Genomic DNA, 11,743 nt, shown 5'->3' with positions numbered 1-11,743 from the left:
TCCTGATAACCTTGCAAGCCTCAGGCAGCCAAGGTCCCCACAGACCTGTGGTTGCTTGCCAAACCCTGAAATGCCCTTTCTGCAACTGTACCACTGCCATCAGTGTCATTGCCTGTCCTGACACCTGTGACCAAAAGCCATTTGCAGCCCAGAGCCCAGCAGGCCCGCTTTGGTGGGACCCCAGGGCCTCTCTGTTATAGACACCTTCTGAGCTCGTCTAACACCCTCAACAGCATTTTCAGCTCCCAGACACAGGCGGTGTGAGCACCCGGCTTTCAGCAGTGCCATGCTGCGCATTTGTTGGATCTGGTCCTCCTCTCCCATGCCTGTGCTTGCCATCATCATACCCCGATGAGCTACCAATGAACTCTTCCCTATGTCCCATTCCCAGACTGGGATCTGACTGGCTAAGGGATTACTTTGTCTCTCCAATGGGATTTTTGAAAATACTGTAGTACTCTCCTTGATAGGTAACACACTCAGGACCTCTGGCCTCCTCAAAAAAGAAATACATATTTCACTTAGGTGAACTCGTATCATAGAGAGATTTCTTGGCTCAGTCAGGCAAGTTTATCTCCAGGAAATGGGGCTTAGGAAGAAATAAGGATAATTCCCTTTCTGACATTCCCTCAGCAAGTTCACAGGGAGGTGTTTAAGGCAGGGGAGTAGGAAGTGTCTGAATGAGCAAAGGGCTCTGCTCTTCATGCTGTGTCCACACTACATTGATGTGGTCTAAAAGAAACACCCAGCAAAGCTCTAGCCCTTGCTCCCACCCCAAGATGCACAGCTGCATCAGTCTGGAAGAGGCACTTGGGAGGAAAACCCATTTCAAACATTTCAGTCAAATGGAAGAAATCTACTCTGAAAGATTTTATTTGTGGATTTATTCCTCACAATAGTTCTGGAAGCAGGATTTTGTGATGGAAGTCCTTGGACTTCCTTTATTAGAAAGAGGCAAATCAAACAACCAGTGCAAATGTCCTCACGTTTGATGTATATGGTAGTTCACAGCAAGTTGTAGAAGGGGATCTAGGCACAAAAACAAAACCTGAAAAAGCAATATGTCATAAATAACTCCTCAGTTTGCCTGCTCAAAACAAGGGCACGTGCTTCTGCAAAAGGTGCTTACAGGCAACATGCTCTCCTCTGGGTCTCAATGGTAAAGAACCTTTTTTGGCCTTGCAGGACTAGGAATAAGCCCAGGATTCCTGCTGTACTTGGCACAGAGAGCCCAAATTGTCTTTTCCAGCACGTATTGCATGGTATCTGTCAGTTGCTATTTTGGGCTTTCTAGATAATTAATGTGGTGAAGTGTACCCAGAAGCAAAAAGCAGAAGAGCTCTTAGGACAAGTTGCCATCTCCAGATCTAAACAATCTGGCAGTTATTTGTACACTACCTGGCACCATCCAAGCAGTCCTTGAGGCAAGCGCAAACAAACCTGCACAGTAGGAATCCTGCTGGAGGTGCCAAAGGTGAGCTAAGGCATGAGCTCAGAAGAGCTACAACTTAGGAGTTAATCCAAGGACACAAAAGAGTTTCATGGGAGTGCAGTCACATAGGAACTGGAGAATGCAAAGCACTGACTGCCAGGGCATTTGGGTGACAAAAGAGCCACAGATTCTTCTTGATCTCCCAGATATCCCCTTGGCTGTCAGTATTTGCCTCTGCTCTGCAGAGCCACCCACCTTGCACAAGACCTGCCAGGACTAATAAAAGTAAAGAGGTGAAGACAGTGAGGCCACAGAGGAAAAGAGACAAGACTGTGTACTGCTGAGACAGTAAACCCAAATGTGTTACTATTTCCTCCTTCTGTTTATATTATCCCACAGCATCTGTTCTCATCTCACAAATCCTTCATGACAAATATCCCAAACAAGCATGTAAGGAATAGATAAAGCACCCCTAAATTAATGGGAGGTTGCTATGGCTTCATTGGCCATGCCTCATTCACAGACCATTAGGAATGAGTGATGCATCTGGAGGAGAACAGAGCTCACACAGTGGAGGAGTCTGGGCTGTTGTCCCATCACCTCGAATGCTCTTACAGTGTGTCCACTGGGACGGAATTACAGCTGGCCTGAGAAAGGACACCATGACCACAGTCTGCTATAATGTACTCCTCTCTAAGCCCAGAATTCCGCTGCTCCTGAGAGCAGGATTTGGTCTCTGCAGTAATCCACTACTGTAAATTGACTTTGGCCACAACTTGCTTGCAGCCTGTTCTGGAGTACTGCTTGTCCCCTGTAGTGTAATAACTGAGCTGACTGGCTAAATTTTCAATATGGTTCTGGTCAGGATACAGCCCTTCCCTCCTCATCTCCTCTAGGAAGCAGTTTATGACATGACTCTTCTCCAGAAGAACAAATGGTACGATGTCTGCAGACTTCCAGAGAGGGTGGGCATGGATCAGTAAAGGCTGGATGATGTTCAGCAGTTCCTCAATTCCCCTTTGCTGATGCAGAAGCTCAGTGGATGCATTCTGGATAACAAACTTTGTTATTTCACTACCTCCTATGTTGCTTATTAAGATGTAGATGGCATTGAGGAACTCATTGGTTTGATTGGGTTCAAAGAATCGGCTGAGAGTATCCAGCAGGACTGGAGACATGAGTTCAACCTCATCCAGAATAAACAATGGTATCTTCTCTTCTATTTCAGCTCTTGTAACCAGGTCAGAAATCTTCTTAGACAAATCTATTTGGCAAGTGAGATCATTTACCTCATTTGGACAGTGATGCATCACAAAGTACTGAAGCACAAAGTCATTGTCCATGACAGAACGAAAATGTTTGGCCAACAGCCAGCCAACATGGCTCTTTCCGACTCCTACTGGGCCATTTAAAGAGATTACTAGAGGCTTATTGTGTATGTGGGTAGCCAGATAGTCTTTCAGCAATTCCATAATGTTTTCTACAGCAACACTCTGCCCAAATACTTCCCGGTGCATCGTTTTCTCCAAACCATCTAGATCATATTTTTGGAGGTTATCATCCAGGTTTTCAATAGCGTTTAGAATCTGGAAGAAGATAATGGCAATAAGCAAGAGAAGGCAGCGTTTTGCATTGCTTTTCTCCTCTGTTGGAAGATATCTTTTTGTTTTATCTGGATACAGGACTATCCTAGACTTCCTACGTTTCTTCTTCCGCCTGCGTTTACTCATAGCATACTGGTCCACAGATGTGTCAAAGGTGAAGTATTGTGAATTTTCAAAACTGCTCTGGTTAAAGAAGGACATAGGAGAGCTGTACAGGCTAGTTCGGCTCAGGGAAATCTGCCTTTGAAGCAGTCTTGTTTGGACCAGCTCTGAAGATTTTTCTCTAGGGAGCTCTAAATGTAGACGACTTTTCTTTTGCATCCGGAACTGTCGTCGAAGGCGGATGATCGCCCGCAAGGGAGAAGAAATAGAAGAGATTTTCTTTGGAGCAGCAGGGATCTTAGCACATTGTGCATCTCCTTTTGCATCGCTCTCAGCACTGGCTGTCTCTCCTTCAGTATCACTCTCGGTACTGGGTGTCCCTCCTTCCCCGTCACTCTGAGCACAGGGTGCCTTTCCATTTGTGTCACTCTCAGCACGGGGCATTTCTCCTTCAGCATCATGCTCAGCACTGGGCATCTCTTTTTCAGCATCACACTCAGTACTGGGCATCTCTTCTTCAGCGTTGCACTCAGCACTGGGCATCTCTCCTTCCCCACAGCTCTCCGAACACGGCACCTCTCCTTTTGCCTGTCTCTCAGCACATAGCGCCTCTCCTTCTGCATCGCTCTTGGCACAGGCCACCTCTCCTTCCACATTCTCCGTGGCAGAGGGCAGTTCTCCATCCACCTCAGCACAGGGCAGGTCTCCATCCATCTCGTTTTGTTCTTACAGCCCATTCACATCGTCTTCTCTCTGAAAACAAACCAGAAAAGGAAAATGTGAAATAAACCTTTGTAAGATCAGGAAATAACTGATCACGGTGTATAAGGACCAGGCTACTTAAATGTTAGCAGAGGAAGGCTTAAAGAAATTATGTTTGGATGCAGCCAAACTAGAAAGATACCCCACCTTTCTAATAGGCAGGATTATTTGTAGTGATCATCCAGGGCAGAGTGGCAGAGACCTTCAGACCAAAGCTCGCTTTTTAGAAGGTATTTTAAGCACATAAAAGTTCCTGGGACTGGCATGAGGTAAATGGGTAAAATTGAGATGCTAGCTCCTATCACAGACGCTACACATTTCAAACCCTGAACTTGGCTGACTTGCTCAAAAAACACCCAGGAGATCTGTGATGGGGCTCTCAAAGCTGATCAGCCCCTCGGAGCCCTGGCCTCCATCAGAAAGCTATCCAGTGATATCAGAAACAGTCAACATATTCAGCAAGAACCTAGGAAAGGGCTGAACAGTGGTGTGAGACAATTTGTTGTTGATGTGAAGCTGCTCAGGCCAGGAAGGGCGAGGGCAGACTGCAAACAAATGCAGGAGGGGCACATGAATGTCAGGGACTGGGAATACAAAGACAGAAGAAATTTAGTGTAAATAAATGAAGTGATGCATATGAAGAACGACAACCTTGGTTTCACAATGCAGAAGGAAGACTCAAAGCTGACTCTTCCCCAGAGCAAGAGCCCAGGGACATTGTATACACTGCCACAAACATACCAGCTCAGCCCTCAGCAGCAATCAAAAAGCAAAACCTATGTTAGGTGCAATTAGGAACAGAATAAAAAATTTGAAGTGGAAAACATGATTATGCCACTACACAAACAACTAGTTTGCCCAAATATCGGCTTGTGTGTGCAGGTCTTAGCCCTTGTTGGAGGAAGATGAAAGCAGAACTAGAAAAGGTGCTGAGAAAGACATTGGATGACCAAAGGCAGGGACTGGCCTCCAGACAAAGAAAAACTGAGCAACCAAAAGCCTTCAGCAGGAAAGAGATGGCAGAGGAAAATACAACAAATCTACAAAATTGTAAGTGTTGAGCAAGGATTGAGCATTTGTCCTCTTCTAATACAAGAACCAGCCCATCAGGCAAAGCTAGAAGAAGCAAGGCACAAATCAAAAATAAGGAGGGTAGTAGGGAAGGTATGGGAAGGTAGTTAATCTGCAGACCTACCTGCTGTGAATTCAAAGAGTCTACCCTGATTCAAAGAGAGACAAGGCGAGCACTTGAGGAGGGCGGTATCGGAGGTTACTAAATAGACAAACCACATCAGGCTCCCACCATCAACCAGGCAACTTGAGGAAGTATCGTATACACTTGTCCTCTGCTTGCCCCCTAGGCAGCCAAGCCCGGTCCTGTGACAATCAGGACGCGAGGCAGATGGGCCCTCACTCTGAACCAGAACTGCCATTCATTCTTATTTCCCTATGTCTGCTAATTGTAAGCAACACCCAAAACCACACCTGTGCACCAGCACCTGCGCACATGCATGTACACACACACCCACAAGGAAACAGTCACTCCACTACCCACAGAGAGAGACCTTTCGGGGTGGGGATGTGTGCACGGGAGTAAGTTGCTGTGGAAAAAATCACTCCTTCACAAATATGGCTGGTAGAAAATACACGTACGGCTTACCATGGCATGGCATGTCCTTGGCGGCAATTTTTCCCAGGCCAGGCAAGCAGCCCGGCTGGGAGGAGGGGGCACACCAGGCAGCCCCAGCCCACGCCAGTCGCTGCCGGAGGGGAGGTGAAGGCAGCAGCCAGGCAGCGAGGACTTCGTAGTGAGAGCAGCCGCTCAGCCCTCCCTCAGCCCAGAGCTCCCCGCAGCTCACTGCCAGGGGCACATCTCCTGTTGCCACCGGCCAGAGGAGCATGCACGCCGGGCGGCACGTCCCTCTGGGGTGAGGAGCTCCATGGCAGCGCCAGCTCCCCTGGCCAAGGCCCTGACCAGCGCGGTCCTTCCCTACCGCTCGTGCCTCTGTGTTCAAGCCCCTTGACCATCCGGCCATGCAAGACACCCCAGCACGTGCGGCAGCAAAAGTCTTCCCGGCTCTATCTGCTTCTCGTGTCACCACAGCAAGGCCCCAGAGCCAGAAGGGAAAGCGCGGAGACACGAGCATCCCAGGGAAGAGCCGGCTGTGGGGGAAAGGCACGGACAAACCTCAGTCAGTGAACAAGGAGGAAGAGGAGAGGAGATGCTCCAGCAGCAGGACCTGATGACAGGAGAAACAAACCTGGCAGGGAAGCCCCACGGGAGACAGCGCATCTCCATGTCAGCATAAAACCCAGCGAGTCCAGGCCACGCAGCGCAGGACCCCACGCCCGGCTATTTCCACACGCCAAAATGTCGCTGGTGACAGGTCTGTCCCCTGCCTGGCACAGGCTGTGCCAGCAGAGCTGTGTCACAGTGGGAGGGCATTTCCCGGTCACCTCCGGAGCTGACGCAAGGGGACAGTTAATTGCTGTGACATTGCCAAGCCCAAGAGCAGGAACGGGCAGTGCAATGAAAGCCACTTTCATCAGCCGCCTGGGAAAGCGACCCCAGGTTTTGCCGAAAGCTGAGTCTCCGGGGAGGAGGAGGAGGAAGAGGAGGTCCCGGAAGGGTTTTTATTAACTCACTTCGGCACAGCAGGAAGTGGCTAACCTGCCCCACACTAGATTTCTTGCTCAGGCGAGGGTTTTACTTCCCCCACCAAGGGCCTGACTCACGAGTCCATCCGTCAACACAGAGCACCGCGAGGGCGCCTGGTGGAAAGGCACGTAGAGTCGCCGGCACTGGGAAACGCTCCCAGCCACCTCCTCGCTCCGCCTTGGCTCTTTCCCAGAGCCTCCAAGCTGCAAAATGTTCAAGCACACCGAGCTGCAGCGTGAAATCCTTCGGCTCCTGTTTCCCCTCACCGAAATCTGGCCAAGGCGAATGGCTCCCTGACCACTAATTGCCATAATATAAGCAATGCCAAGGACCACGGCCCACAATTCGGCTGTGCCTGGAGCAGAACCAGACAGACAAGATCCCTGCAAGCAGCCCTAGAGAGGACGCAGCGCAGATGGGACAGAGGCCACTGCTGCTGCCGGGGATGCCAGTATGGGACCCCCCCCCCAGCTCCCCACGCACAGAGCGGAGTTTCACACTTGCCTCTTCTCATGAGTTTCCCCTTGTTCGTGCTCCGCAGATGCCTGAAGGCGACCAAGCGGAGGTCCTTCCCGAAAGCTCAGGGCAGACTATCCAGACGACCCCGCTGCTAACCGTGGGGCTCTGGAGGAGCAAGACCCCGGGGCCACAGGCACTCGTGCTGTCGTTCCCGGGCCGTGGGATTGCTGCGGTTTGCCTGGGGACCAGCTCAACATCTGGGGCAAAACACTCAGCTTCTGTCGAAACACATGGTTCACCTTTCTCAGTCCAAAAACAACACAGGTTCAGACAGGCCAGAGGAAACATTAAGGGGAAGTTATGGGATTTTATGGGACAGGGTTGCTGCTGGCAGGAAAAAATGAGTGAGCACAAATACTTCCCTGCGGATGCTGTTGTGCAACTTAATGCACTGCCCAGCTGCTGCTCCCGGGGCTGGCAGACGCAGGAAGCAGTTCAGTGCTGTCCCCAAGCCCCCTTTCCCACCACCGACAGGGTCCGTGGGAGAAGCCTGGGCTCCGTGCGAGGGAAAAAGAGCACAGGACTGAGCTCAGGGCCGCCCGGGCTCGCAGAGCGGGATGCTGATCCTTCCGAGCCGAAGAGAAGGGAAGCTGAGGGGAGGGACCTACTCCCGTCTCCAACAACAGGTAAATAAATGGGTCCAGTCATGCATATAATAATCCTATTAATGCCGTGAGTCAGTTCCTAAAGCTTGGCGGTATTTACTCAGGATCTGAATTATTTTGTAAGAGCAGCCCTTACTTGCACGATGCCCGACGAGGGCCGAAGCTGGCGTTTGCTGCTGAGCGAGGCCGAGCGGTGGCCCGAGAGGCAGTGCCAGCCCTGGGAAGCTGCAGTTTCAGCACCGCAGTGGATGTCTGGGGAATGCAGCAAGGAAAAGCAGTGGAAATTCAGTCCTCAGCTTCACAAGTGCTCTTGTAAACATCATTAGTCACTTCTCTGGGACTAGTTTTAACAAACTGTAGGAAAACTTGCACTTAGCTCTTGAAAATGGCCCTGAGAGAGCATTCAGATTTCCTCCTTTAAGTTTCCTCTTAGCATTTGCATTTATGTGTCACCCTCCTCCTGCCAAAACAAAGTTTCCACAACAAACGGTCCTGTGTGGGCAGAAGGAGACACACGCAGCTGCCCGGGACGGGAGAGGGAGCTGGGATGCGCCTCCCGCGTACCCCAGGTCTGCTGGCCGGGTGATGGGGCAGACCGAGGGCCATCAACCCTGGAGCAGCACAGCCCGGGCGGCCGAGACACGCCGAAGAGTCTGCAGGCAGACGCTGCGCGCGGGACGGCTTTGCCCGCTTCTGACCTCCAAAAACCTCCTCCGAGCAGGTTGCATTCACAGGTAGAAGTATCCAGCTCAGGTGACATGGGCCCAACACGTGAGCCCTCATCCACTGGAAGCAGGGCCCCTCCCAAGACCAAGCCCCACCACGGCACGTGGACGAGAACTGCCCCGCTGAGGCAGGATCTGCTTTTAAGGGCAGCCCCTCACTACAGTTAACCTGCAGCCGAGCTCCTTGCCAAGCAGCCCTTCGCTGCGGGGTGCAAGTGAAGGCGTTGTGCAGCTCGAGCGCTGCCTGCGCTGCATCCCTGATGCGAGGGAAGGCAAAGTTTGGCCGCAGACCTGCGCTTTGGGGTTGCGTGCCGGCACGGCGGCAAGCTCCGAGGTGGGAGGCAGGTGCGCTGGCTGCGGCGCGCCTCTCCCTTCGTTATCATCACGTTAATTAAGCTCACAGACAGCAGAACAAGGTGTTTTCCAAGGATGGCATCAGAAAGGAGGGAATCGCATCCAAAACCGCGATTGTTAGCACCCCTCGAGGGGAACGAGGCGATCAGTAAAGCTACTGAGATGCTTGAAATACCCAAAACATTAATTCCTCCAGCTGACAGCCAAAGCCCTCTGCCAAAACCAGGAAATTTCTAGTGGGAAAAGCTAAGCAGTAGCAGTTCTTCCAGCCGGAGGAGGCAGATCTGAAATGCTTCAGCCAAAGTGAGGGGCAACACCAGCTCTCAGGACGGCCCGATAGCGTCCCGAGCGCTGGTGAGGCGGCAGCGCCTGGGGCGAGCTCGTGGCTCCCGGACCGACCAGCGCCGGGAAGCCTCCGAATTACCGACCCGCAGCGGCTCCCCAGCTTGCAAACAAGCCCTTCTTCTGCAAAGCGCCGGGACGTGCTGCGGCCGCTTCCCCCGGAGGAAGCGCGGGGGGCGCAGGGGGTTCCCTTCGCCGGGGGCACGGCGCGGGGCGGCTGGCGGAGGCGATGCGAGCGCCCGCAAGCCGCAGCCCGCCAAGGGCCGCTTTCCACCCCAAATGCCCGGCGGACCTGCTCTCGGCCAAAATTTTTGCACTGAGACCCGTCGCGAAGGCGGTCGGTGAACAGAGAGAGCGGCAGGGAGGGCAACCGCCGCGCGGGCGGGAGAGGGACGAGACATGAGTGGTTCGGAGGAGCCAGGCCGGCGGCTGCGGGAAGCGCTGGAGGCGAAGCTGGGACAAGCAAGGCGGGAAGCCCGCGGCGGCGAGGAGGGCCCGCGGCGGCGAGGAGGGCCCGCGGCGGTGAAGAGGGCCCGCGGCGGCGAAGAGGGCCCGCGGCGGCGAGGAGGGCCCGCAGCCGCCATCGCCTGTGGCGGGCACGAGGCCGAGCCGCGTTTCGGCGGAGGGGCGGCGGGCGAGGGGCGGGCGACCGAGCGGAGCCCACGCGCAGTTACCGGGCAGCGTCTTCCTCGGAGCCGAGACAGGCCGTCGGCGCCTCCTCCGCGACCGCCGGCTCGGGACCGGCCGGCCGTCCCGCTAGCACGCTCTCATTTGTATAAAACCCCGGAGCGACCGCCGAGAGGAAGCGGCGAGGAGGAGTGGCCCTGTCGCCGCACTTCCTTCTGCCCCGGCGCGGCGGCGGCGCCTGGCTCCGGCCCGCCCGGCGCTCCCCCTCCCTCCCCGCTCCGCACGCCGGCCCCGGCTTCACCCGCCGCCGGCGCCCGCGAGGCTGCGGTCGAGATGAACGCGGGCCGGGCCGCCGAGTCCGCTCGGCGCGACCGCAGAGCCCCCTCCCGCCTCCACCCCCCGAGCCTCCGGACCCCCCCTGGCCCCGGAGCCCGGAGCCCGGCACGGCCGAAGGCCGCTGGAGGCCGAGGCGGTGCCGCCGTATGTAATAACGCGGTTATCGGCGCTCGGGCAGCCCCGAGGAGCGGGGAGCCGCGGCGCGCATGTAGACACCTTCTGAAAACCTGCCGCTTCCCTGCGGGACATGTTAAGAGAGAGGAAGAGGGAGAAGGAGGTGGCCGAGCCCGCGCGCGGACGGCAGGGCGATGCCCGCGCGTAGGCGCCTGCGCTGGGTGAGGTGCGCACCGGAGGTCTGTCCCCCCTCTCCAGCGGTCCCAAGGGCACGGAGAAGTTTTAGCGGAGACATCTACATCACGGACACCCAAAGCCTCTCGTGCTGCCATCCCCAGGAATCGTTCCCACAAGCAAAACGCCCGGCCGGAGCCCCAGGGGGAGCAGGGGCCGAGGCTGGGGCCACGCCGGGCCGGGGCCGGGCTCCCTCGGACGCCTGCCCCGCGTGGGGCGGCGGGGGGATTCGCCTAGCAAATTTTTGCAGGTGCAGGGATTTCTGTGGGTCACGAGGGGAAACGTCCCTCGCCACAGCGGGAGAGGGCAGGCGGCGGCGCACGGATCCTCGGCCTCGAGAAGCCACCGCGTAAAAAATGAAGCGTAACTTGCCGCCCCAAAGGAGTGGTGGAGGGAGGGAGAAGGTGAGAGGCAGCGGCTGAAGGCATCGCGGATCAAACCGCTCAGCGGCCAGGTACAGGGAGGGTTGGTCTCGCAGAGGTGGCGGTGGTGAGTCCCCAGCGCCGGCCCCAGCACCCAAGGGACCTGAGGAAAGCGCAAGGTGAAAGCGCAGTGGTGCTGGCCACAGGGCTCCTGCCACGCGCAGCCCGGGGAGCCCGTTGCCGTCCCTCGTGGGACAGAGGGTGGCCGAGGAGCTTCAGCGCGGGCGAGCGGAGGAGGATGCACGCAGGAAGCAAGGACGCTTGAGGCTCGCGGACCCGATCTGGGCCTCACCGCTGACCGGCCCCCAAAATCACCACCTCAGCGGGCAGCAGCCACCAAAGAAAAGGCCACCGCAGTGGCCCCCACAGCGAGACACCGTGTGTGCAATGGGGTGGGGGGGTCACGAGCGTGCCAGGCGGGGGTCGGGTCTCTTCCCCACTGCCCCATCCCCAGCTCACCTCGGGGCGTCTGTCGGGGCTGCCGGCCCCGGCCCTCGTCTCCTGCTGCTGCAGGGACGTGTGTGTCGTCCCGCCCCGGGACGGCTCCGCTGCCAGCCCCGACGCAGGGGAAGCGGCTGCCTGCCGGGGGCCTGCGCTCCCGGAGCCGCGATAACGCGGCCGCCGCGGGGCCACAGCCCTTCCTGCAGGGCTGGGCTGGCTGGGAACGCAAATCCCACGCAAACAGGGACGTTGTGCGGGGCCAGGCCTGCTCCAGCCCCGCGGCCCCCGCCGGACGTCCCCGTCCTTTGCACGGACCCCACGTCACTGGCCTCAAGCTCTGCTTTTTGGGGGCTCCTGCTGCTGCTTTTCCCAGGCACTTCCTCCTGGTCCTGGCTGCCACCGCTCCAGGGAGGGCAAATGTGGGGAAGGCAGGGACTAAAAAATAAATTAAAAAAAAGAGGAAAT

The 11,743-nt window shown here is 55.7% G+C and overlaps 1 protein-coding gene across 3 annotated transcripts; it reads right to left on the bottom strand.

Annotated features, from left to right (window-relative positions):
- Window positions 1–855: 855 nt before the first annotated feature.
- Window positions 856–11,362, bottom strand: TOR4A (torsin family 4 member A). 3 transcript variants are annotated; one of them, XM_062590800.1, is made up of 2 exons: window positions 11,297–11,362; window positions 856–3,891 (listed from the first exon to the last, which is right to left on the bottom strand). In XM_062590800.1, the coding sequence occupies exon 2, from the start codon at window positions 3,850–3,852 to the stop codon at window positions 2,182–2,184; it is 1,671 nt and encodes a 556-aa protein (XP_062446784.1). In that variant the 5' UTR covers window positions 3,853–3,891; window positions 11,297–11,362; the 3' UTR covers window positions 856–2,181. The 3 variants fall into 3 exon arrangements, with proteins under 3 accessions (XP_062446784.1, XP_062446782.1, XP_062446783.1); XM_062590798.1 differs by lacking the exon at window positions 11,297–11,362 and adding an exon at window positions 9,779–9,883; XM_062590799.1 differs by lacking the exon at window positions 11,297–11,362 and adding an exon at window positions 6,162–6,566.
- Between the last annotated feature and the right edge of the window lie 381 nt (window positions 11,363–11,743).

This window comes from Rhea pennata, chromosome 18 (assembly GCF_028389875.1).
Source record: "Rhea pennata isolate bPtePen1 chromosome 18, bPtePen1.pri, whole genome shotgun sequence".
NCBI lineage: Eukaryota > Metazoa > Chordata > Aves > Rheiformes > Rheidae > Rhea > Rhea pennata.
This window is presented reverse-complemented; position numbering and strand designations above follow the sequence as displayed.